This window comes from Molothrus ater, chromosome 1 (assembly GCF_012460135.2).
Source record: "Molothrus ater isolate BHLD 08-10-18 breed brown headed cowbird chromosome 1, BPBGC_Mater_1.1, whole genome shotgun sequence".
Lineage (NCBI taxonomy): Eukaryota > Metazoa > Chordata > Aves > Passeriformes > Icteridae > Molothrus > Molothrus ater.
This window is the reverse complement of record NC_050478.2, coordinates 153473280-153497520: the sequence shown is the minus strand read 5'-3', so window position 1 is coordinate 153497520 and position 24241 is coordinate 153473280. Positions and strand designations below refer to the sequence as shown.

The window sequence follows — 24241 nt, the reverse complement described above, 5'->3', positions numbered from 1 at the left end:
CACGTCACTTCCGGGGCGTCGCGGCGCGTCCCCTCGACCTCGGCGATGGCGGCGCTGCGGGGCCTGCGGGGCCTCCCGGGGCTGCGGCTGCTCCCGGGCCCGGCGCGGCCCGGCCCGGCTCCCCCCCGCGCGCTGCTGCGGCCCGACCGCGGCCCCGCACACGGCCCCAGCACGGTGAGTGCGGCCCCGCCAAGGTCACGGCCCCGCTGAGGGCACCGCGCGGCCTCGGGGCCTGGAGCTGCCCTGCCCGGGGCTCACCGCGGCTGCCTGGGGGCTCTCGGTGCCTGCCCCGCTGTGCCCGGTGCTTCCGAGCCCTGCACGGTGCTCCCGGTTCCGCTCCCGGCCCCTCCCGGTTCCCGATGCTCATCGGCCCTGCCTGGGGGCTGTCGGTGCTTGCCCCCGGTGTGCCCGGTGCTTCCGAGCCCTTCCCGGTTCCCGGTGCCCCCGGTTCTCCCGTTCCCCGCGGTGTCCCCGGCAGCTGTCCCCGCATGGTGCCCGGTGTCCCCGGTGCCTCCCAGCGTGCCCGCGGTGCCCTCTGCCCGCCCTTCGCGCTGCTCCCGCTAATTCCGGTATCCCCGCTATTCCTGCTCTCGGTGATTCCGGTATCCCCGCTATCCCCGCTCCTGGGAATTCCGGTATCCCCGCTGTTCCCGGTATTCCCACTGTTCCCGTTCCCGGTAATTCCAGTATTCCCGCCATCCCCGGTATTCCCGCTGCTCCCCCTGTTCCCGTTCCCGGTAATTCCGGTGTTCCCGCTGTTCCCATTCCCGTTATTCCCGCTGTTCCCGGTATTCCCGCTGTTCCCGGTATTCCCGCTGTCCCCAGGACCCCCCCATTGCTTTTGTCCCCCCCGAGCCTTGGGGTCCCTGGAGCCCCTGTCCCCACCCCGGTGTCACTGTCCCCCACCACGTGTCCGTGTCCCCACCCCTGTGTCCCCCCCAGGTGTCCCTGTCCCCCCCCCAGGTGTCCCTGTCCCCCCCCAGGTGTCCCTCACCTGTCCCTGTGTCCCCCCAGGTGTCCCTGTCCCCCCCCCAGGTGTCCCTCACCTGTCCCCGTGTCCCCCCAGGTGTCCCTCACCTGTCCCTGTGTCCCCCCAGGTGTCCCTGTCCCCCCCCCAGGTGTCCCTCACCTGTCCCTGTGTCCCCCCAGGTGTCCCTCACCTGTCCCTGTCCCCCCAGGTGTCCCTGTCCCCCCCCAGGTGTCCCCATGTCCCCCCAGGTGTCCCTCACCTGTCCCCGTGTCCCCCCAGGTGTCCCTCACCTGTCCCTGTCCCCCCAGGTGTCCCTGTCCCCCCCCCAGGTGTCCCCATGTCCCCCCAGGTGTCCCTCACCTGTCCCTGTCCCCCCAGGTGTCCCTGTGTCCCCCCAGGTGTCCCTCACTTGTCCCCGTGTCCCCCCAGGTGTCCCTCACCTGTCCCTGTCCCCCATTCCCAGGTGTCCCTCACCTGTCCCCATGTCCCCCCCAGGTGTCCCTGTCCCCCGTTCCCAGGTGTCCCTCACCTGTCCCTGTGTCCCCCCAGGTGTCCCTCACCTGTCCCTGTCCCCCCCCAGGTGTCCCTGTCCCCCGTTCCCAGGTGTCCCTCACCTGTCCCTGTCCCCCCCCCAGGTGTCCCTCACCTGTCCCTGTCCCCCCAGGTGTCCCTGTCCCCCGTTCCCAGGTGTCCCTCACCTGTCCCTGTCCCCCCAGGTGTCCCTGTCCCCCATTCCCAGGTGTCCCTCACCTGTCCCTGTCCCCCCAGGCGTCCCTGTGTCCCCCCAGGTGTCCCCGTGTCCCCCCAGGTGTCCCTCACCTGTCCCCATGTCCCCCCCAGGTGTTCCTCACCTGTCCCCGTGTCCCCCCAGGTGTCCCTGTCCCCCGTTCCCAGGTGTTCCTCACCTGTCCCCGTGTCCCCCCAGGTGTCGCTGTCGTCGTTCCCGGGCCGTCCCCGTTCCCGGTGGTCCCTGGCCGTGCTGGGGGCGCTGGCAGGGGGGGGGTCCCTGGCCGTGGCCCTGTCCCTGTCCCTCGGGGGGGGCCCCGTGAGCGCGGGGGAGCTGGAGCTGCACCCCCCGGGCCTGCCCTGGAGCCACGGCGGCTTCCTGTCAGCCCTGGACCACGCCAGGTACGGGGGAAATGGGGAAAAAATGGGGAAAAATGGGGAAATTGGGGGGTCCTGGGGGTCCCTGTCAGCCCTGGACCACGCCAGGTACGGGAAACGGGGAAAAATGGGGAAAAATGGGGAAAAATGGGGAAAAATGGGGAAATTGGGGGGTCCTGGGGGTCCCTGTCAGCCCTGGACCACGCCAGGTATGGGGGAAATGGGGAAAAATGGGGAAAAATGGGGAAAAATGGGGAAAAATGGGGAAATTGGGGGGTCCTGGGGGTCCCTGTCTGCTCTGGACCACGCCAGGTACGGGAAACGGGGAAAAATGGGGAAAAATGGGGAAAAATGGGGGGTCCTGGGGGTCCCTGTCAGCCCTGGACCACGCCAGGTATGGGGGAAATGGGGAAAAATGGGGAAAAATGGGGAAAAATGGGGAAAAATGGGGAAATTGGGGGGTCCTGGGGGTCCCTGTCAGCCCTGGACCACACCAGGTATGGGGGAAACGGGGAAAAATGGGGAAAAATGGGGAAATTGGGGGGTCCTGGGGGTCCCTGTCAGCCCTGGACCACGCCAGGTATGGGAAACGGGGAAAAATGGGGAAAAATGGGGAAACTGGGGGGTCCTGGGGGTCCCTGTCAGCCCTGGACCACACCAGGTGAGGGAAACGGGGAAAAATGGGGAAAAATGGGGAAATTGGGGGGTCCTGGGGGTCCCTGTCAGCCCTGGACCACGCCAGGTACGGGGGAAATGGGGAAAAATGGGGAAAAATGGGGGAAAAAATGGGGAAATTGGGGGGTCCTGGGGGTCCCTGTCAGCCCTGGACCACGCCAGGTACGGGGGAAATGGGGAAATGGGGAAAAATGGGGAAATTGGGGGGTCCTGGGGGTCCCTGTCAGCCCTGGACCACGCCAGGTACAGGAAATGGGGAAAAATGGGGAAAAATGGGGAAAAATGGGGAAATTGGGGGGTCCTGGGGGGGTTTGGGGTCCCTGGAGCACAGCAGGTAATGGGGCTGGGGGCATTTGGGGTCCCTGAGGAGATTTGGGGTCTCTGTGGGCATTTGGGGTCCCTGGGGAGATTTGGGGTCTCTGTGGGGGATTTGGGGTCTCTGTGGGGGATTTGGGGTCCCTGGGGAGATTTGGGGTCTCTGTGGGCATTTGGGGTCCCTGGGGATATTTGGGGTCTCTACAGGGATTTGGGGTCCCTGGGGCACAGCAGGTAATGGGGGCTGTGGGGATTTGGGGTCTCTAGGGGGATTTGAGGTCTCTGGGGAGATTTGGGGTCTCTGTGGGGGATTTGGGGTCCCTGGGGATATTTGGGGTCTCTATGGGGATTTGGGGTCTCTGGGGCACAGCAGGTAATGGGGGCTGTGGGGATTTGGGGTCCCTGGGGGGATTTGGGGTCGCTGGGGGATCCCTGGAGGGTCTGAGCCCCTGTCCCCTCAGTGTGCATGGGGGTGGTTCCGGGTGTGTTTTGGGGTCATTTTGGGGCTTTTGGGGTCTGTAACCCCACTGTGTTCCCATGGTGTCCACGGGGGGGTTCCAGGTGTGTTTGGGGTGATTTTGGGGTTTTTGGGGTCTCTGAGCCCCCTCATTCATCCCAGTGTGCACAGGGGGTTCCAGGTGTGTTTGGGGTTGTTTTGGGGTCTGTAACCCCTCCTGTCCCCCCAGTATCCACAGGGGGTTCCAGGTGTACCGCCAGGTGTGTTTGGGGTTGTTTTGGGGTGATTTTGGGGTGATTTTGGGGTGATTTTGGGGTCCGTCTGTCCCGCAGTGTCCGCAGGGGGTTCCAGGTGTGTTTGGGGTTGTTTTGGGGTGATTTTGGGGTGATTTTGGTGTCCGTCTGTCCCGCAGTGTCCGCAGGGGGTTCCAGGTGTGTTTGGGGTTGTTTTGGGGTGATTTTGGGGTGATTTTGGGGTGATTTTGGTGTCCGTCTGTCCCGCAGTGTCCGCAGGGGGTTCCAGGTGTGTTTGGGGTTGTTTTGGGGTGATTTTGGGGTGATTTTGGGGTGATTTTGGTGTCCGTCTGTCCCGCAGTGTCCGCAGGGGGTTCCAGGTGTGTTTGGGGTTGTTTTGGGGTGATTTTGGGGTGATTTTGGGGTGATTTTGGGGTGATTTTGGGGTCCGTCTGTCCCGCAGTGTCCGCAGGGGGTTCCAGGTGTGTTTGGGGTGATTTTGGGGTGATTTTGGTGTCCGTCTGTCCCGCAGTGTCCGCAGGGGGTTCCAGGTGTGTTTGGGGTTGTTTTGGGGTGATTTTGGGGTGTTTTTGGGGTGATTTTGGGGTCCGTCTGTCCCGCAGTGTCCGCAGGGGGTTCCAGGTGTACCGCCAGGTGTGCTCTGCCTGTCACTCCATGGAGTATTTGGCTTTCCGGAACCTCATCGGCGTCACCCACACCGAGGCCGAGGCCAAGGCGCTGGCGGAGGAGGTGACACCGGGACCCCTGTGCCACCCCCAGCGTCCCTGTGCTGCCACCTGCCCTGTCCCAGTGTCCCTGCCCTGCTGTCCCCAATGTCCCAGTGTCCCTGTGCTGCTCTCCTCAGTGTCCCTCACCCTGTCCCAGTGTCCCTGTCCTGCTGTCCCCGGTGTCCCCCTGCCCTGTCCCCAGTGTCCCCCTGCCCTGCTGTCCCCAGAGTCCCCCTGCCCTGTCCCCAATGTCCCAGTGTCCCTGTCTTGCTGTCCCCAGTGTCCCAGTGTCCTGCTCTCCTCAGTGTCCCTCACCCTGTCCCCAGTGTCCCTGTCCTGCTGTCCCCACTGTCCATGTCCTGCTGTCCCCAATGTCCCAGTGCCTTTGTGCTGCCACCCCTGCTGTCCCCACTGTGTCCTGAGCTGTCCCCAGAGTCCCCCTGCCCTGTCCCAGTGTCCCCCTGCCCTGCTGTCCCCAATGTCCCAGTGTCCCTGTCCTACCATCCCCAGTGTCCCTGTCCTGCTCTCCTCAGTGTCCCTCACCCTGTCCCCAGTGTCCCCCTGCCCTGCTGTCCCCAGTGTCCCCCTGCCCTGCTGTCCCCACTGTCCCAGTGTCCCTGTGCTGCCGCCCCTGCTGTGCCACTCTCCATGTCCTGCTGGCTCTATCCCAGTGTCCCAGTGTCCCCCTGTCCCTGCCCTGCCATCGCCAGTGTCCCCACCCTGCTGTCCCTGATGTGTCATTGTCACCGTCCTGCCGCCCCTGCTGTCCTGCTGGCTCCGTCCCAGTGTCCCCAGCTGTCCCTGGTGTCCCCACCCCCTGTCTCAGATGTCCCTGTCCTGCTGTGTCCTGGTGCCCCTGTGCTGCCACCTCTGTGGTCCCCAGCACCGTGGCACTGCTGTCACTGTCCCTGTCCTGCCAGCCCTGATGTCCCCCTGTCCCTGTCCCACCATTCCCAGTGTCCCACCTCCGTGTCCCCATGCCACTGTGCTGCTGTCCCTGATGTGTCCCCGTGGCCCTGTCCTGCCAGCCCTGCTGTCCCCCTGTCCCCGTGCTGCCATCCCCAGTGTCCCCACCCTGCTGTCCCTGATGTGTCCCTGTCCCTGTCCTGCCACCCCTGCTGTCCTGGTGCCAGTCTGCTGCCATCCCCAGTGTCCCCACCTGGCTGTCCCCAATATTCTGCTGTCCCTGTCCTGCCACCCCTGCTGTCCCCCTGTCCCCGTGCTGCCATCCCCAGTGTCCCCACCCTGCTGTCCCTGATGTGTCCCTGTCCTGCCATCCCTGCTGTCCCCCTGTCCCCGTGCTGCCATCCCTGCTGTCCCTGATGTGTCCCTGTCCCTGTCCTGCCACCCCTGCTGTCCCCCTGTCCCTGTCCTGCCATCCCTGCTGTCCTGGTGCCAGTCTGCTGCCATCCCCAGTGTCCCCACCTTGCTGTCCCCAATATTCTGCTGTCCCTGTCCTGCCACCCCTGCTGTCCCCCTGTCCCCGTGCTGCCATCCCCAGTGTCCCCCACCCTGCTGTCCCCAATATTCTGCTGTCCCTGTCCTGCCACCCCTGCTGTCCCCAGTGACCTTGCTGTCCCCGATGTGTCACTGTCCTGCTGTCCTTGGTGTCCTGCTGGCTCCACCCCAGTGTCCCCCTGTCCCTGTCCTGCCATTCCCTGTGCCCCTGTCTGGCTGTCCCCAGCTCACCTGTCCCTGTGTGTCACCTGTCTGTGTCTCACCTGTCCCTGTGTGTCACCTGTCCCTGTGTGTCACCTGTCTGTGTCTCACCTGTGCAGGTGGAGGTGAGGACAGCCCTGATGAGAACGGGGAGATGTTCATGGGGACCCTGCTGTCCCTGTCCCTGCTGTCCCTGCTGTCCCAGTCTCTCACCTGTCCCAGTGTCTCACCTGTCCCTGTCCCTGCTGTCCCTGTGTGTCACCTGTCCCTGCAGGTGGAGGTTCAGGACGGCCCTGATGAGAACGGGGAGATGTTCATGGGGGCCCTGCTGTTCCTGTCCCTGCTGTTCCTGTCCCTGCTGTCCCAGTCTCTCACCTGTCCCTGTGTGTCACCTGTCCCTGTGTGTCACCTGTCACAGGTGGAGGTTCAGGACGGCCCCGATGAGAACGGGGAGATGTTCATGGGGACCCTGCTGTCCCTGTCCCTGCTGTCCCTGTGTGTCTCACCTGTCCCAGTCTCTCACCTGTCCCAGTGTCTCACCTGTCCCTGTGTCTCACCTGTCCCTGTGTGTCACCTGTCCCAGGTGGAGGTTCAGGACGGCCCCGATGAGAACGGGGAGATGTTCATGGGGACCCTGCTGTCCCTGTCCCTGCTGTCCCTGTGTGTCTCACCTGTCCCAGTCTCTCACCTGTCCCAGTGTCTCACCTGTCCCTGTGTCTCACCTGTCCCTGTGTGTCACCTGTCACAGGTGGAGGTTCAGGACGGCCCCGATGAGAACGGGGAGGTGTTCATGGGGGCCCTGCTGTCCCTGTCCCTGTCCCTTCTGTCCCTGTGTGTCTCACCTGTGTCTCACCTGTCCATATCTCACCTGTCACAGGTGGAGGTGCAGGACAGCCCTGATGAGAACGGGGAGATGTTCATGGGGACCCTGCTGTCCCTGTCCCTGCTGTCCCTGTCCCTCCTGTCCCTGTCCCCATCTCTCACCTGTGTGTCACCTGTCTGTGTCTCACCTGTCCCTGCAGGTGGAGGTTCAGGATGGCCTGGATGAGAATGGGGAGATGTTCATGGGGACCCTGCTGTCCCTGTCCCTGTGTCCCTGCTGTCCCAGTCTCTCACCTGTCCCTGTGTGTCACCTGTCCCTGTCTCTCACCTGTCCCTGTGTGTCACCTGTCCCTGTGTGTCACCTGTCCATATCTCACCTGTCCCTGCAGGTGGAGGTTCAGGACGGCCCCGATGAGAACGGGGAGATGTTCATGGGGGCCCTGCTGTCCCTGTCCCTGTGTGTCACCTGTCCCTGTGTCTCACCTGTCCCAGTGTCTCACCTGTCCATATCTCACCTGTCCCTGCAGGTGGAGGTTCAGGACGGCCCCGATGAGAACGGGGAGATGTTCATGCGTCCCGGGAAGATCTCGGATCATTTCCCCAAGCCCTACCCCAACGCCGAGGCTGCGCGGGCGGCCAACAACGGGGCCCTGCCCCCCGACCTCAGCTACATCGTCAATGCCAGGTGAGGGGGATTGGGGGGATTTGGGGGGCTCTGGGGGGCTCTGGGGGGATTTGGGGTCACCCCAACAACGGGGCCCTGCCCCCCGACCTCAGCTACATCGTCAATGCCAGGTGAGGGGGATTGGGGGGATTTGGGGGGCTCTGGGGGGATTTGGGGTCACCCCAACAACGGGGCCCTGCCCCCCGACCTCAGCTACATCGTCAATGCCAGGTGAGGGGGATTTGGGGGGATTTGGGGGGCTCTGGGGGGATTTGGGGTCACCCCAACAACGGGGCCCTGCCCCCCGACCTCAGCTACATCGTCAATGCCAGGTGAGGGGGATTGGGGGGCTCTGGGGGGATTTGGGGGTCCTGGGGTCACCCCAACAACGGGGCCCTGCCCCCTGACCTCAGCTACATCGTCAATGCCAGGTGAGGGGGATTTGGGGGGCTCTGGGGGGCTCTGGGGGGCTCTGGGGGGATTTGGGGTCACCCCAACAACGGGGCCCTGCCCCCCGACTTCAGGTACATCGTCAATGCCAGGTGAGGGGGATTGGGGGGATTTGGGGGTCCTGGGGTCACCCCCACAATGGGGCCCTGCCCCCCGACCTCAGCTACATCGTCAATGCCAGGTGAGGGGGATTTGGGGGATTTGGGGGCTCTGGGGTCACCCCCACAACGGGGCCCTGCCCCCCGACCTCAGGTACGTGGTCAATGCCAGGTGAGGGGGATTGGGGGGATTTGGGGTCACTCCACAATGCACTGATCCCACTGATCCCATTGATCCCATTGATCCCGTTATTGATCCCGTTATTGATCCCGTTATTGATCCCGTTGTTGGTCTGTTACCGATCCCATTAACCCTTCAGGCACAGGGGTGAGGAACACGTGTTCCCTGACCCCATTATTGATCCATTATTGATCTGTTATTGATCAGTTATTGATCCCTTCAGGCACAGGGGTGAGGAACACGTGTTCTCTGACCCCATTATTGATCCATTATTGATCTGTTATTGATCAGTTATTGATTCATTAACCCTTCAGGCACAGGGGTGAGGAACACGTGTTCTCTGACCCCAATATTGATCCCATTATTGATCTGTTATTGATCCTGTTATTGATTCATTAACCCTTCAGGCACAGGGGTGAGGAACACGTGTTCTCTGACCCCATTATTGATCCCATTATTGATCTGTTATTGATCAGTTATTGATCCCTTCAGGCACGGGGGTGAGGATTACGTGTTCGCCCTGCTCACGGGGTACTGTGACCCCATTATTGATCCATTATTGATCCGTTATTGATCCGTTATTGGTCTCTAATTAACTCCTCAGGCACGGGGGTGAGGATTACGTGTTCTCTGACCCCTTTGATCCCATTATTGATCCGTTATTGATCCATTATTGATCTGTTATTGATCCGTTATTGATCTCTAATTAACTCCTCAGGCACGGGGGCGAGGATTACGTGTTCGCCCTGCTCACGGGGTACTGTGACCCCATTATTGATCCATTATTGATCCGTTATTGATCCGTTATTGATCTCTAATTAACTCCTCAGGCACGGGGGCGAGGATTACGTGTTCGCCCTGCTCACGGGGTACTGTGACCCCATTATTGATCCGTTATTGGTCTCTAATTAACTCCTCAGGCACGGGGGCGAGGATTACGTGTTCGCCCTGCTCACGGGGTACTGTGACGCCCCCGCTGGGGTCTCTCTGAGGGAGGGGCTCCATTACAACCCCTACTTCCCTGGCCAGGCCATCGGCATGGCCCCCCCCATCTACGACGAGGTGCTGGAGTACGAGGACGGTACGGGGGGCTGGGGGGGCTTACAGGGGCCTTGGGGGGGGTCCTGGGGGGAGGGCCTGGAGGGCTCTGAGGGGAGGCTGAGGGTCCCGGGGGGTCCGGGGGGGCTCTGCAGGGGAGTTCTGGGGGATTTCGGGGGGTCCTGCTGGGGTTGGGAGGGGATTGGGGGGCTGGGGGTGCCCTGGGGGGGTTTGAGGAGGTCCCTGGGGGCTTTGACCACGCCGGGTGCTGGGGTGGTCCTGGGGTCTGGGGGGTCCCAGTGGGATCTGGGGGGTCCCAGTGGCTCTGTGGGGTTCAGAGGCTCTCACTGGTATCTCTGGGGTTCCTGGGGGTCTCGGGGGTCCCAGTGGGGCCTCACTCCTCCCGCGCCCCCAGGGACCCCGGCCACCATGTCCCAGATTGCCAAGGACGTTTGCACCTTCCTGCGCTGGGCGGCCGAGCCCGAGCACGACCACCGCAAAAAGATGGGGCTCAAGGTGGGGCTGGGGGCTCAGGGTGGGGCTGGGGGCTCAGGGTGGGGCTGGGGGGGGCTCACGGTGGGGCTGGGGGGGGCTCAAGGTGGGGCTGGGGGCTCAAGGTGGGGCTGGGGGGGGCTCACGGTGGGGCTGGGGGCTCACGGTGGGGCTGGGGGGGGCTCAAGGTGGGGCTGGGGGCTCAGGAGGGGCTGGGGGCTCAAGGTGGGGCTGGGGCCTCACAGTGGGGCTGGGGGGGGCTCACGGTGGGGCTGGGGGGGGCTCACGGTGGGGCTGGGGGCTCAGGAGAGGCTTGGGGGATGCTTGGGGGGCTCAGGGTGGGGCTGGGGGCTCAAGGTGGGGCCTGGGGGGCTCAAGGTGGGGCTGGGGGCTCAAGGTGGGGCTGGGGGTTCACAGTGGGGCTGGGGGCTCAAGGTGGGGCTGGGGGCTCACGGTGGGGCTGGGGGGGGCTCACGGTGGGGCTGGGGGGGCTCAAGATGGGGCTGGGGGCTCACAGTGGGGCTGGGGAGGGCTCAAGGTGGGGCTGGGGGCTCACGGTGGGGCTGGGGGGGGCTCAAGGTGGGGCTGGGGGCTCAAGGTGGGGCTGGGGGGGCTCAAGGTGGGGCTGGGGGCTCATGGTGGGGCTGGGGGGGGCTCAAGGTGGGGCTGGGGGCTCACGGTGGGGCTGGGGGCTCACGGTGGGGCTCAAGGTGGGGCTGGGGGCTCACGGTGGGGCTGGGGGGGCTCAAGGTGGGGCTGGGGGCTCACGGTGGGGCTGGGGGGGCTCAAGGTGGGGCTGGGGGCTCACGGTGGGGCTGGGGGCTCAAGGTGGGGCTGGGGGCTCACGGTGGGGCTGGGGGGGCTCAGGGTGGGGCTGGGGGCTCACGGTGGGGCTGGGGGCTCAGGAGGGGCTTGGGGGATGCTTGGGGGGCTCAAGGTGGGGCTGGGGGCTCACAGTGGGGCTGGGGGGGGCTCAAGGTGGGGCTGGGGGCTCACAGTGGGGCTGGGGGGGGCTCAAGGTGGGGCTGGGGGCTCACAGTGGGGCTGGGGGGGGCTCACGGTGGGGCTGGGGGGGGCTCAAGGTGGGGCTGGGGGCTCAAGGTGGGGCTGGGGGCTCACAGTGGGGCTGGGGGCTCACGGTGGGGCTCAAGGTGGGGCTGGGGGCTCAGGAGGGGCTTGGGGGGTGCTTGGGGGGCTCAGGGTGGGGCTGGGGGCTTCATGGGGGTCTCAGGCTGGCTTGGGGGGATGCTCAGGACCCCCCCTGACCGCGCTGTCCCCCCCAGCTGCTGCTGCTCTCGGGGCTGCTCACGCCCCTGCTGTACTACATGAAGCGACACAAGTGGGCGGTGCTCAAGAGCAGGAAGATGGTTTATCGGCCCCCCAAGTAGGGCCTGACCCCAAAATCGGCCCTGGGGGGGCCCCCCGAGCCCCCCCACGGCGGGGGGGAGCCCCCCCAGGAGGGGCATTGGGGGGTCCCCACCCCCCCCCGTGTTCGAGCCCGGCCTCGGCCCCCGCGGGGCTGCAGGGGGGGAATAAAGGCTGGGGTTCCACAGAACAGAAACACGAGCGGGGCTCGGTCCGTCCGTCTGTCCTGGGGCCGGTCTGTCCCGGCTGTGGGGCTGGGGCTGTCCTGGCTCTGTCCCTGATATGGGGCTGGGGCTGGGGTGGGCGTCTCTGTGGTGTGGGGCCGGGTCTGTCCCGGCTGTGGGGCTGTGTTTGTCTGGGGTGTGGGTCCAGCCGTGCCCAGGCTGTGCCAATGCTGTGGGTCAGTCTGTGGGTCAGTCTGTGGGTTTGTCTGTGGGTCAGACCATGGGTCAGTCTGTGGGTCAGTCTATGGGTCTGTCTGTGGGTCAGTCTGTGGGTCAGTCTGTCTGTGGGTCAGTCTGTGGGTCAGTCTGTGGGTCAGTCTGTCTGTGGGTCAGACCATGGGTCAGTCTGTGGGTCAGTCTATGGGTCAGTCTGTGGGTCAGTCTGTCTATGGGTCAGTCTGTGGGTCAGTCTGTGGGTCAGTCTGTGGGTCAGTCTGTGGGTCAGTCTGTCTATGGGTCAGTCTGTGGGTCAGTCTGTGGGTCAGTCTGTGGGTCAGTCTATGGGTCAGACCATGGGTCAGTCTGTGGGTCAGTCTGTGGGTCAGTCTATGGGTCAGTCTATGGGTCAGTCTGTGGGTCAGTCAGTCTATGGGTCAGTCTGTGGGTCAGTCTGTGGGTCAGACCATGGGTCAGTCTATGGGTCAGTCTGTGGGTCAGTCTGTGGGTCAGTCTGTCTATGGGTCAGTCTATGGGTCAGTCTGTGGGTCAGTCTGTGGGTCAGTCTGTCTATGGGTCAGTCTATGGGTCAGTCTGTGGGTCAGACCATGGGTCAGTCTGTGGGTCAGTCTGTGGGTCAGTCTGTGGGTCAGTCTATGGGTCAGACCATGGGTCAGTCTGTGGGTCAGTCTATGGGTCAGTCTGTGGGTCAGACCATGGGTCAGTCTGTGGGTCAGTCTGTGGGTCAGTCTGTGGGTCAGACCATGGGTCAGTCTGTGGGTCAGTCTGTGGGTCAGTCTGTGGGTCAGTCTGTGGGTCACTCTGTCTATGGGTCAGACCATGGGTCAGTCTGTGGGTCAGTCTGTGGGTCAGTCTCTGGGTCAGACCATGGGTCAGTCTGTGGGTCAGTCTGTGGGTCAGTCTATGGGTCAGACCATGGGTCAGTCTGTGGGTCAGTCTATGGGTCAGTGTGTGGGTCAGACCATGGGTCAGTCTATGGGTCAGTCTGTGGGTCAGTCTGTGGGTCAGTCTATGGGTCAGTCTGTCTATGGGTCAGTCTATGGGTCAGACCATGGGTCAGTCTATGGGTCAGTCTGTCTATGGGTCAGTCTGTGGGTCAGTCTATGGGTCAGACCATGGGTCAGTCTGTGGGTCAGTCTGTGGGTCAGTCTGTCTATGGGTCAGTCTGTGGGTCAGTCTGTGGGTCAGTCAGTCTGTGGGTCAGTCTGTGGGTCAGTCTGTCTATGGGTCAGACCATGGGTCAGTCTGTGGGTCAGTCTGTGGGTCAGTCTATGGGTCAGACCATGGGTCAGTCTGTGGGTCAGACCATGGGTCAGTCTGTGGGTCAGTCTGTGGGTCAGTCTGTGGGTCAGTCTGTGGGTCAGACCATGGGTCAGTCTGTGGGTCAGTCTGTGGGTCAGACCATGGGTCAGTCTATGGGTCAGTCTGTGGGTCAGTCTGTGGGTCAGTCTGTGGGTCAGTCTGTGGGTCAGACCATGGGTCAGTCTGTGGGTCAGTCTGTGGGTCAGTCTGTGGGTCAGTCTGTGGGTCAGACCATGGGTCAGTCTGTGGGTCAGTCTGTGGGTCAGTCTGTGGGTCAGTCTGTGGGTCAGACCATGGGTCAGTCTGTGGGTCAGTCTGTGGGTCAGTCTGTGGGTCAGACCATGGGTCAGTCTGTGGGTCAGTCTGTGGGTCAGTCTGTGGGTCAGTCTGTGGGTCAGACCATGGGTCAGTCTGTGGGTCAGTCTGTGGGTCAGTCTGTGGGTCAGACCATGGGTCAGTCTGTGGGTCAGTCTGTGGGTCAGACCATGGGTCAGTCTATGGGTCAGTCTATGGGTCAGTCTGTGGGTCAGTCTATGGGTCAGTCTGTGGGTCAGTCTGTCTGTGGGTCAGTCTGTGGGTCAGTCTGTGGGTCAGACCATGGGTCAGTCTGTGGGTCAGTCTATGGGTCAGACCATGGGTCAGTCTGTGGGTCAGTCTGTGGGTCAGTCTGTCTATGGGTCAGACCATGGGTCAGTCTGTGGGTCAGTCTGTGGGTCAGTCTGTGGGTCAGTCTGTGGGTCAGTGTGTGGGTCAGTCTGTGGGTCAGTCTGTCTATGGGTCAGTCTATGGGTCAGACCATGGGTCAGTCTGTGGGTCAGTCTATGGGTCAGACCATGGGTCAGTCTGTGGGTCAGACCGTGGGTCAGTCTGTGGGTCAGTCTGTGGGTCAGTCTGTGGGTCAGTCTATGGGTCAGTCTGTGGGTCAGTCTGTCTATGGGTCAGACCATGGGTCAGTCTGTCTATGGCTCAGTCTGTGGGTCAGTCTGTCTATGGGTCAGTCTATGGGTCAGTCTATGGGTCAGTCTATGGGTCAGTCTGTGGGTCAGTCTGTCTATGGGTCAGTCTGTGGGTCAGTGTGTGGGTCAGACCATGGGTCAGTCTGTGGGTCAGTCTGTCTATGGGTCAGTCTGTGGGTCAGTGTGTGGGTCAGACCATGGGTCAGTCTGTGGGTCAGTCTATGGGTCAGTCTATGGGTCTGTCTGTGGGTCAGTCTGTGGGTCAGTCTGTGGGTCAGACCATGGGTCAGTCTGTCTGTGGGTCAGTCTGTGGGTCAGTCTGTGGGTCACTCTGTGGGTCAGTCTGTCTATGGGTCAGTCTGTGGGTCAGTCTGTGGGTCAGTCTGTGGGTCAGACCATGGGTCAGTCTGTGGGTCAGTCTGTGGGTCAGTCTGTGGGTCAGTCTGTCTATGGGTCAGTCTGTGGGTCAGTCTGTGGGTCAGTCTATGGGTCAGTCTATGGGTCAGTCTGTGGGTCAGTCTGTGGGTCAGTCTGTGGGTCAGTCTATGGGTCAGTCTGTGGGTCAGTCTGTGGGTCAGACCATGGGTCAGTCTGTGGGTCAGTCTGTGGGTCAGTCTGTCTATGGGTCAGTCTATGGGTCAGTCTGTGGGTCAGTCTGTGGGTCAGTCTGTGGGTCAGTCTGTCTGTGGGTCAGTCTGTGGGTCAGTCTATGGGTCAGACCATGGGTCAGTCTGTGGGTCAGTCTGTGGGTCAGTCTATGGGTCAGACCATGGGTCAGTCTGTGGGTCAGTCTATGGGTCAGTCTGTGGGTCAGTGTGTGGGTCAGACCATGGGTCAGTCTGTGGGTCAGTCTGTCTGTGGGTCAGTCTGTGGGTCAGTCTGTGGGTCAGTCTGTCTGTGGGTCAGTCTGTGGGTCAGTCTGTGGGTCAGTCTGTCTGTGGGTCAGTCTGTGGGTCAGTCTGTGGGTCAGTCTGTGGGTCAGTCTGTGGGTCAGTCTGTCTATGGGTCAGTCTGTGGGTCAGTCTGTGGGTCAGTCTGTCTATGGGTCAGTCTATGGGTCAGTCTGTGGGTCAGTCTATGGGTCAGTCTATGGGTCAGTCTGTGGGTCAGTCTGTGGGTCAGTCTGTGGGTCAGACCATGGGTCAGTCTGTGGGTCAGTCTATGGGTCAGACCATGGGTCAGTCTGTGGGTCAGTCTGTGGGTCAGTGTGTGGGTCAGTCTATGGGTCAGTCTGTGGGTCAGTCTGTGGGTCAGTCTGTCTATGGGTCAGTCTATGGGTCAGTCTGTGGGTCAGTCTATGGGTCAGTCTGTGGGTCAGAACATGGGTCAGTCTGTGGGTCAGTCTGTGGGTCAGTCTGTCTATGGGTCAGTCTATGGGTCAGTCTGTCTGTGGGTCTGTCTATGGGTCAGTCTGTGGGTCAGTCTGTGGGTCAGTCTGTGGGTCAGTCTATGGGTCAGTCTGTGGGTCAGTCTGTGTGTCAGTCTGTCTATGGGTCAGTCTGTGGGTCAGTCTGTGGGTCAGTCTGTGGGTCAGTCTATGGGTCAGACCATGGGTCAGTCTGTGGGTCAGTCTGTCTATGGGTCAGTCTATGGGTCAGTCTGTGGGTCAGTCTGTCTATGGGTCAGTCTGTGGGTCAGTCTGTGGGTCAGACCATGGGTCAGTCTGTGGGTCAGTCTATGGGTCAGTCTATGGGTCAGTCTGTGGGTCAGTCTATGGGTCAGTCTATGGGTCAGACCATGGGTCAGTCTGTCTGTGGGTCAGTCTGTGGGTCAGTCTGTCTATGGGTCAGTCTGTGGGTCAGTCTGTGGGTCAGACCATGGGTCAGTCTGTGGGTCAGTCTGTGGGTCAGTCTATGGGTCAGTCTGTGGGTCAGTCTGTCTATGGGTCAGTCTGTGGGTCAGTCTGTGGGTCAGTCTATGGGTCAGTCTATGGGTCAGTCTGTGGGTCAGTCTGTGGGTCAGTCTGTGGGTCAGTCTATGGGTCGGTCTGTGGGTCAGTCTGTGGGTCAGAACGTGGGTCAGTCTGTGGGTCAGTCTGTGGGTCAGTCTATGGGTCAGTCTGTGGGTCAGTCTGTGGGTCAGTCTATGGGTCAGTCTGTGGGTCAGTCTGTGGGTCAGACCATGGGTCAGTCTGTGGGTCAGTCTATGGGTCAGTCTATGGGTCAGTCTATGGGTCAGTCTGTGGGTCAGTCTGTGGGTCAGACCATGGGTCAGTCTATGGGTCAGTCTATGGGTCAGTCTGTGGGTCAGTCAGTCTGTGGGTCAGTCTATGGGTCAGTCTGTGGGTCTGTCTGTGGGTCAGTCTATGGGTCAGTCTGTGGGTCAGTCTATGGGTCAGTCTATGGGTCACTCTGTGGGTCAGTCTGTCTATGGGTCAGTCTGTGGGTCAGTCTGTGGGTCAGTCTGTGGGTCAGTCTGTCTGTGGGTCAGACCATGGGTCAGTCTGTGGGTCAGTCTATGGGTCAGTCTATGGGTCAGACCATGGGTCAGTCTGTGGGTCAGTCTATGGGTCAGTCTATGGGTCAGACCATGGGTCAGTCTGTCTGTGGGTCAGTCTATGGGTCAGTCTGTGGGTCAGTCTGTCTATGGGTCAGTCTATGGGTCAGTCTGTGGGTCAGTCTGTGGGTCAGTCTGTCTGTGGGTCAGTCTGTGGGTCAGACCATGGGTCAGACCATGGGTCAGTCTGTGGGTCAGTCTGTGGGTCAGTCTGTGGGTCAGTCTATGGGTCAGACCATGGGTCAGTCTGTGGGTCAGTCTATGGGTCAGTCTGTGGGTCAGTGTGTGGGTCAGACCATGGGTCAGTCTGTGGGTCAGTCTGTGGGTCAGACCATGGGTCAGTCTGTGGGTCAGTCTATGGGTCAGTCTGTGGGTCAGTCTGTGGGTCAGTCTGTGGGTCAGTTTGTGGGTCAGTCTGTCTATGGGTCAGTCTATGGGTCAGTCTGTGGGTCAGTCTATGGGTCAGACCATGGGTCAGTCTGTCTGTGGGTCAGTCTGTGGGTCAGTCTGTCTATGGGTCAGTCTGTGGGTCTGTCTGTGGGTCAGTCTATGGGTCAGTCTATGGGTCAGTCTATGGGTCAGTCTGTGGGTCAGTCTGTGGGTCAGACCATGGGTCAGTCTATGGGTCAGTCTATGGGTCAGTCTGTGGGTCAGTCAGTCTGTGGGTCAGTCTATGGGTCAGTCTGTGGGTCAGTCTATGGGTCAGTCTATGGGTCAGTCTGTGGGTCAGTCTGTGGGTCACTCTGTGGGTCAGTCTGTCTATGGGTCAGTCTGTGGGTCAGTCTGTGGGTCAGTCTGTGGGTCAGTCTGTGGGTCAGTCTGTCTATGGGTCAGTCTATGGGTCAGACCATGGGTCAGTCTGTGGGTTTGTCTGTGGGTCAGTCTGTGGGTCAGTCTATGGGTCAGACCATGGGTCAGTCTGTGGGTCAGTCTATGGGTCAGTCTATGGGTCAGACCATGGGTCAGTCTGTCTGTGGGTCAGTCTGTGGGTCAGTCTGTCTATGGGTCAGTCTATGGGTCAGACCATGGGTCAGTCTGTGGGTCAGTCTGTGGGTCAGTCTGTGGGTCACTCTGTGGGTCAGTCTGTCTATGGGTCAGTCTGTGGGTCAGTCTGTGGGTCAGTCTGTGGGTCAGTGTGTGGGTCAGACCATGGGTCAGTCTGTGGGTCAGTCTGTGGGTCAGTCTGTGGGTCAGACCATGGGTCAGACCATGGGTCAGTCTGTGGGTCAGTCTGTGGGTCAGTCTGTGGGTCAGTCTGTGGGTCAGACCATGGGTCAGTCTGTGGGTCAGTCTGTGGGTCAGTCTGTGGGTCAGTCTATGGGTCAGTCTGTGGGTCAGTCTGTGGGTCAGTCTATGGGTCAGTCTGTGGGTCAGTCTGTGGGTCAGTCTATGGGTCAGTCTGTGGGTCAGTCTGTGGGTCAGTCTGTGGGTCAGTCTATGGGTCAGACCATGGGTCAGTCTGTCTATGGGTCAGTCTATGGGTCAGTCTGTGGGTCAGTCTATGGGTCAGACCATGGGTCAGTCTGTGGGTCAGTCTGTGGGTCAGTCTGTGGGTCAGACCATGGGTCAGTCTATGGGTCAGTCTGTGGGTCAGTCTGTGGGTCAGACCGTGGGTCAGTCTGTCTGTGGGTCAGTCTGTGGGTCAGTCTATGGGTCAGTCTATGGGTCAGACCGTGGGTCAGTCTGTGGGTCAGTCTATGGGTCAGACCATGGGTCAGTCTGTGGGTCAGTCTGTGGGTCAGTCTATGGGTCAGACCATGGGTCAGTCTGTGGGTCAGTCTATGGGTCAGTCTATGGGTCAGACCATGGGTCTGTCTGTGGGTCAGTCTATGGGTCAGACCATGGGTCAGTCTGTGGGTCAGTCTATGGGTCAGTCTGTGGGTCAGACCGTGGGTCAGTCTATGGGTCAGTCTGTGGGTCAGTCTGTGGGTCAGTCTGTCTATGGGTCAGTCTGTGGGTCAGTCTATGGGTCAGACCATGGGTCAGTCTATGGGTCAGTCTGTGGGTCAGTCTGTGGGTCAGTCTATGGGTCAGTCTATGGGTCAGACCATGGGTCAGTCTGTGGGTCAGTCTGTGGGTCAGTCTATGGGTCAGACCATGGGTCAGTCTGTGGGTCAGTCTATGGGTCAGACCATGGGTCAGTCTGTCTATGGGTCAGTCTGTGGGTCAGTCTGTGGGTCAGTCTATGGGTCAGTCTGTGGGTCAGTCTGTCTGTGGGTCAGTCTGTGGGTCAGTCTATGGGTCAGACCATGGGTCAGTCTGTCTGTGGGTCAGTCTGTGGGTCAGTCTGTGGGTCAGACCATGGGTCAGTCTGTGGGTCAGTCTGTGGGTCAGACCATGGGTCAGTCTGTGGGTCAGTCTGTGGGTCAGTCTGTCTATGGGTCAGTCTGTGGGTCAGTCTGTGGGTCAGTCTATGGGTCAGTCTGTGGGTCAGTCTGTGGGTCAGAACGTGGGTCAGTCTGTGGGTCAGTCTGTGGGTCAGTCTGTGGGTCAGACCGTGGGTCAGTCTGTGGGTCAGTCAGTCTATGGGTCAGTCTGTGGGTCAGTCTGTGGGTCAGTCTGTCTGTGGGTCAGTCTGTGGGTCAGTCTGTCTATGGGTCAGTCTGTGGGTCAGTCAGTCTATGGGTCAGTCTGTGGGTCAGACCATGGGTCAGTCTATGGGTCAGTCTGTGGGTCAGTCTGTGGGTCAGACCATGGGTCAGTCTGTGGGTCAGTCTATGGGTCAGACCATGGGTCAGTCTGTCTATGGGTCAGTCTGTGGGTCAGTCTGTGGGTCAGTCTGTCTATGGGTCAGTCTGTGGGTCAGTCTGTGGGTCAGTCTGTGGGTCAGTCTGTGGGTCAGTCTATGGGTCAGACCATGGGTCAGTCTGTCTGTGGGTCAGTCTGTGGGTCAGTCTGTGGGTCAGTCTATGGGTCAGTCTGTGGGTCAGTCTGTGGGTCAGTCTATGGGTCAGTCTGTGGGTCAGTCTGTGGGTCAGTCTATGGGTCAGTCTGTGGGTCAGTCTGTGGGTCAGACTGTGGGTCAGTCTATGGGTCAGTCTGTGGGTCAGTCTATGGGTCAGTCTGTGGGTCAGTCTGTGGGTCAGTCTATGGGTCAGACCATGGGTCAGTCTGTGGGTCAGTCTATGGGTCAGTCTGTGGGTCAGTCTGTGGGTCAGTCTGTGGGTCAGACCATGGGTCAGTCTATGGGTCAGTCTGTGGGTCAGTCTATGGGTCAGTCTGTGGGTCAGTCTGTGGGTCAGACTGTGGGTCAGTCTGTGGGTCAGTCTATGGGTCAGTCTGTGGGTCAGTCTGTGGGTCAGTCTATGGGTCAGACCATGGGTCAGTCTATGGGTCAGTCTATGGGTCAGTCTGTGGGTCAGTCTATGGGTCAGTCTGTGGGTCAGTCTGTCTATGGGTCAGTCTATGGGTCAGTCTGTGGGTCAGTCTGTGGGTCAGACCATGGGTCAGTCTGTCTATGGGTCAGTCTGTGGGTCAGTCTGTGGGTCAGTCTGTGGGTCAGTCTATGGGTCAGTCTGTGGGTCAGTCTGTGGGTCAGTCTATGGGTCAGTCTGTGGGTCAGTCTGTGGGTCAGTCTGTCTGTGGGTCAGTCTGTGGGTCAGTCTATGGGTCAGACCATGGGTCAGTCTGTGGGTCAGTCTGTGGGTCTGTCTATGGGTCAGTCTGTGGGTCAGTCAGTCTGTGGGTCAGTCTATGGGTCAGTCTATGGGTCAGTCTATGGGTCAGTCTGTGGGTCAGTCTGTGGGTCAGACCATGGGTCAGTCTATGGGTCAGTCTGTGGGTCAGTCTGTGGGTCAGTCTGTGGGTCAGACCATGGGTCAGTCTGTGGGTCAGTCTATGGGTCAGTCTGTGGGTCAGTCTGTCTATGGGTCAGACCATGGGTCAGTCTGTGGGTCAGTCTATGGGTCAGTCTGTGGGTCAGTCTGTGGGTCAGTCTGTCTATGGGTCAGACCATGGGTCAGTCTGTGGGTCAGTCTGTGGGTCAGTCTGTCTATGGGTCAGACCATGGGTCAGTCTGTGGGTCAGTCTATGGGTCAGTCTGTGGGTCAGTCTGTGGGTCAGTCTATGGGTCAGTCTATGGGTCTGTCTGTGGGTCAGTCCGTGGGTCAGTCTGTGGGTCAGTCTGTCTATGGGTCAGTCTGTGGGTCAGTCTATGGGTCAGTCTATGGGTCAGACCGTGGGTCAGTCTGTGGGTCAGACCATGGGTCAGTCTATGGGTCAGTCTGTGGGTCAGTCTGTCTGTGGGTCAGTCTGTGGGTCAGTCTGTGGGTCAGTCTATGGGTCAGTCTGTGGGTCAGTCTGTGGGTCAGTCTGTGGGTCAGTCTATGGGTCAGTCTATGGGTCAGTCTGTGGGTCAGTCTGTGGGTCAGTCTATGGGTCAGTCTGTGGGTCAGTCTGTCTGTGGGTCAGTCTATGGGTCAGACCGTGGGTCAGTCTATGGGTCAGTCTGTGGGTCAGTCTGTGGGTCAGTCTGTCTATGGGTCAGTCTATGGGTCAGTCTGTGGGTCACTCTGTGGGTCAGTCTGTCTGTGGGTCAGTCTATGGGTCAGTCTGTGGGTCAGTCTGTGGGTCAGACCGTGGGTCAGTCTGTGGGTCAATCTGTGGGTCAATCTGTGGGTCAGTCTGTGGGTCAGTCTGTGGGTCAGTCAGTCTGTGGGTCAGTCTGTGGGTCAGTCTGTGGGTCAGTCTGTGGGTCAGTCAGTCTATGGGTCAGTCTGTGGGTCAGTCTGTCTATGGGTCAGTCTGTGGGTCAGTCTGTGGGTCAGTCAGTCTGTGGGTCAGTCTGTGGGTCAGTCTGTGGGTCAGACCATGGGTCAGTCTGTGGGTCAGTCTGTGGGTCAGTCTATGGGTCAGTGTGTGGGTCAGTCTGTGGGTCAGTCTGTGGGTCAGTCTGTGGGTCAGTCTATGGGTCAGTCTGTGGGTCAGTCTGTGGGTCAGTCTATGGGTCAGTCTATGGGTCAGTCTGTGGGTCAGTCTATGGGTCAGTCTGTCTATGGGTCAGTCTGTGGGTCAGTCTGTGGGTCAGTCTATGGGTCAGACCATGGGTCAGTCTGTCTATGGGTCAGTCTGTGGGTCAGTCTGTGGGTCAGTCTATGGGTCAGTCTATGGGTCAGTCTGTGGGTCAGTCTATGGGTCAGTCTGTCTATGGGTCAGTCTGTGGGTCAGTCTGTGGGTCAGTCTATGGGTCAGACCATGGGTCAGTCTATGGGTCTGTCTGTGGGTCAGTCTGTGGGTCAGACCATGGGTCAGTCTGTGGGTCAGTCTGTGGGTCAGTCTATGGGTCAGTCTGTGGGTCAGTCTGTCTATGGGTCAGTCTGTGGGTCAGTCTGTGGGTCAGACCATGGGTCAGTCTGTGGGTCAGTCTGTGGGTCAGACCATGGGTCAGTCTGTGGGTCAGTCTATGGGTCAGTCTGTGGGTCAGTCTGTGGGTCAGTCTATGGGTCAGTCTGTGGGTCAGACCGTGGGTCAGTCTATGGGTCAGTCTGTGGGTCAGTCTGTGGGTCAGTCTATGGGTCAGTCTGTGGGTCAGTCTGTGGGTCAGTCTGTCTATGGGTCAGTCTGTGGGTCAGTCTATGGGTCAGACCATGGGTCAGTCTATGGGTCAGTCTGTGGGTCAGTCTATGGGTCAGTCTGTGGGTCAGTCTATGGGTCAGACCATGGGTCAGTCTGTGGGTCAGTCTATGGGTCAGTCTGTGGGTCAGTCTGTGGGTCAGTCAGTCTGTGGGTCAGTCTGTGGGTCAGTCTGTGGGTCAGTCTATGGGTCAGTCTGTGGGTCAGTCTGTGGGTCAGTCTATGGGTCAGTCTGTGGGTCAGTCTGTGGGTCAGTCTGTGGGTCAGACCATGGGTCAGTCTATGGGTCAGTCTGTGGGTCAGTCTGTGGGTCAGTCTATGGGTCAGTCTGTGGGTCAGTCTGTGGGTCAGTCTGTGGGTCAGACCATGGGTCAGTCTGTGGGTCAGTCTGTGGGTCAGACCATGGGTCAGTCTGTGGGTCAGTCTGTGGGTCAGTCTGTGGGTCAGTCTATGGGTCAGACCATGGGTCAGTCTGTCTATGGGTCAGTCTGTGGGTCAGTCTGTGGGTCAGTCTATGGGTCAGACCATGGGTCAGTCTGTCTGTGGGTCAGTCTGTGGGTCAGTCTGTGGGTCAGACCATGGGTCAGTCTGTGGGTCAGTCTATGGGTCAGTCTGTGGGTCAGTCTGTCTATGGGTCAGACCATGGGTCAGTCTGTGGGTCAGTCTATGGGTCAGTCTGTGGGTCAGTCCGTGGGTCAGTCTGTGGGTCAGTCTGTCTATGGGTCAGTCTGTGGGTCAGTCTGTGGGTCAGTCTATGGGTCAGACCATGGGTCAGTCTATGGGTCAGTCTGTGGGTCAGTCTGTCTGTGGGTCAGTCTGTGGGTCAGTCTGTGGGTCAGTCTGTGGGTCAGTCTGTGGGTCAGACCATGGGTCAGTCTATGGGTCAGTCTGTGGGTCAGTCTATGGGTCAGACCATGGGTCAGTCTATGGGTCAGTCTGTGGGTCAGTCTGTCTGTGGGTCAGTCTGTGGGTCAGTCTGTGGGTCAGTCTGTGGGTCAGTCTGTGGGTCAGACCATGGGTCAGTCTATGGGTCAGTCTGTGGGTCAGTCTGTGGGTCAGTCTATGGGTCAGACCATGGGTCAGTCTCTGGGTCAGTCTATGGGTCAGTCTGTGGGTCAGTCTGTGGGTCAGTCTGTGGGTCAGTCTATGGGTCAGTCTGTGGGTCAGTCTATGGGTCAGTCTGTGGGTCAGTCTATGGGTCAGTCTGTGGGTCAGTCTGTGGGTCAGTCTGTGGGTCAGTCTGTGGGTCAGTCTATGGGTCAGTCTGTGGGTCAGTCTGTGGGTCAGTCTGTGGGTCAGTCTATGGGTCAGACCATGGGTCAGTCTGTGGGTCAGTCTATGGGTCAGTCTGTGGGTCAGTCTGTCTGTGGGTCAGTCTATGGGTCAGACCGTGGGTCAGTCTATGGGTCAGTCTGTGGGTCAGTCTGTGGGTCAGTCTGTCTATGGGTCAGTCTATGGGTCAGTCTGTGGGTCACTCTGTGGGTCAGTCTGTCTGTGGGTCAGTCTATGGGTCAGTCTGTGGGTCAGTCTGTGGGTCAGACCGTGGGTCAGTCTGTGGGTCAATCTGTGGGTCAATCTGTGGGTCAGTCTGTGGGTCAGTCTGTGGGTCAGTCAGTCTGTGGGTCAGTCTGTGGGTCAGTCTGTGGGTCAGTCTGTGGGTCAGTCAGTCTATGGGTCAGTCTGTGGGTCAGTCTGTCTATGGGTCAGTCTGTGGGTCAGTCTGTGGGTCAGTCAGTCTGTGGGTCAGTCTGTGGGTCAGTCTGTGGGTCAGACCATGGGTCAGTCTGTGGGTCAGTCTGTGGGTCAGTCTATGGGTCAGTGTGTGGGTCAGTCTGTGGGTCAGTCTGTGGGTCAGTCTGTGGGTCAGTCTATGGGTCAGTCTGTGGGTCAGTCTGTGGGTCAGTCTATGGGTCAGTCTGTGGGTCAGTCTGTGGGTCAGTCTATGGGTCAGACCATGGGTCAGTCTGTCTATGGGTCAGTCTGTGGGTCAGTCTGTGGGTCAGTCTATGGGTCAGTCTATGGGTCAGTCTGTGGGTCAGTCTATGGGTCAGTCTGTCTATGGGTCAGTCTGTGGGTCAGTCTGTGGGTCAGTCTATGGGTCAGACCATGGGTCAGTCTATGGGTCTGTCTGTGGGTCAGTCTGTGGGTCAGACCATGGGTCAGTCTGTGGGTCAGTCTGTGGGTCAGACCATGGGTCAGTCTGTGGGTCAGTCAGTCTGTGGGTCAGACCATGGGTCAGTCTGTGGGTCAGTCTATGGGTCAGT

The 24241-nt window shown here is 60.1% G+C and overlaps 1 protein-coding gene across 1 annotated transcript; it reads left to right on the top strand.

Moving 5' to 3' along the window:
* The first annotated feature begins 25 nt into the window (after positions 1-25).
* Positions 26-11452, top strand: LOC118700098 (cytochrome c1, heme protein, mitochondrial). Its single transcript, XM_036404443.2, has 7 exons — positions 26-174; positions 1896-2098; positions 4378-4504; positions 7491-7648; positions 9277-9437; positions 9810-9910; positions 11170-11452. The coding sequence occupies exons 1-7, from the start codon at positions 46-48 to the stop codon at positions 11272-11274; spliced, it is 984 nt and encodes a 327-aa protein (XP_036260336.1). The 5' UTR covers positions 26-45; the 3' UTR covers positions 11275-11452.
* Positions 11453-24241: the final 12789 nt, after the last annotated feature.

Coding starts and splice junctions, on each gene's coding strand:
- LOC118700098 (XM_036404443.2), top strand. CDS start 46: ATGGCGGCGCTGCGGGGCCTGCGGGGCCTCCCGGGGCTGCGGCTGCTC. Junction 175..1,895: donor CCGCACACGGCCCCAGCACG/GTGAGTGCGGCC, acceptor GTGTCCCCCCAG/GTGTCGCTGTCGTCGTTCCC. Junction 9,438..9,809: donor GGTGCTGGAGTACGAGGACG/GTACGGGGGGCT, acceptor CCGCGCCCCCAG/GGACCCCGGCCACCATGTCC.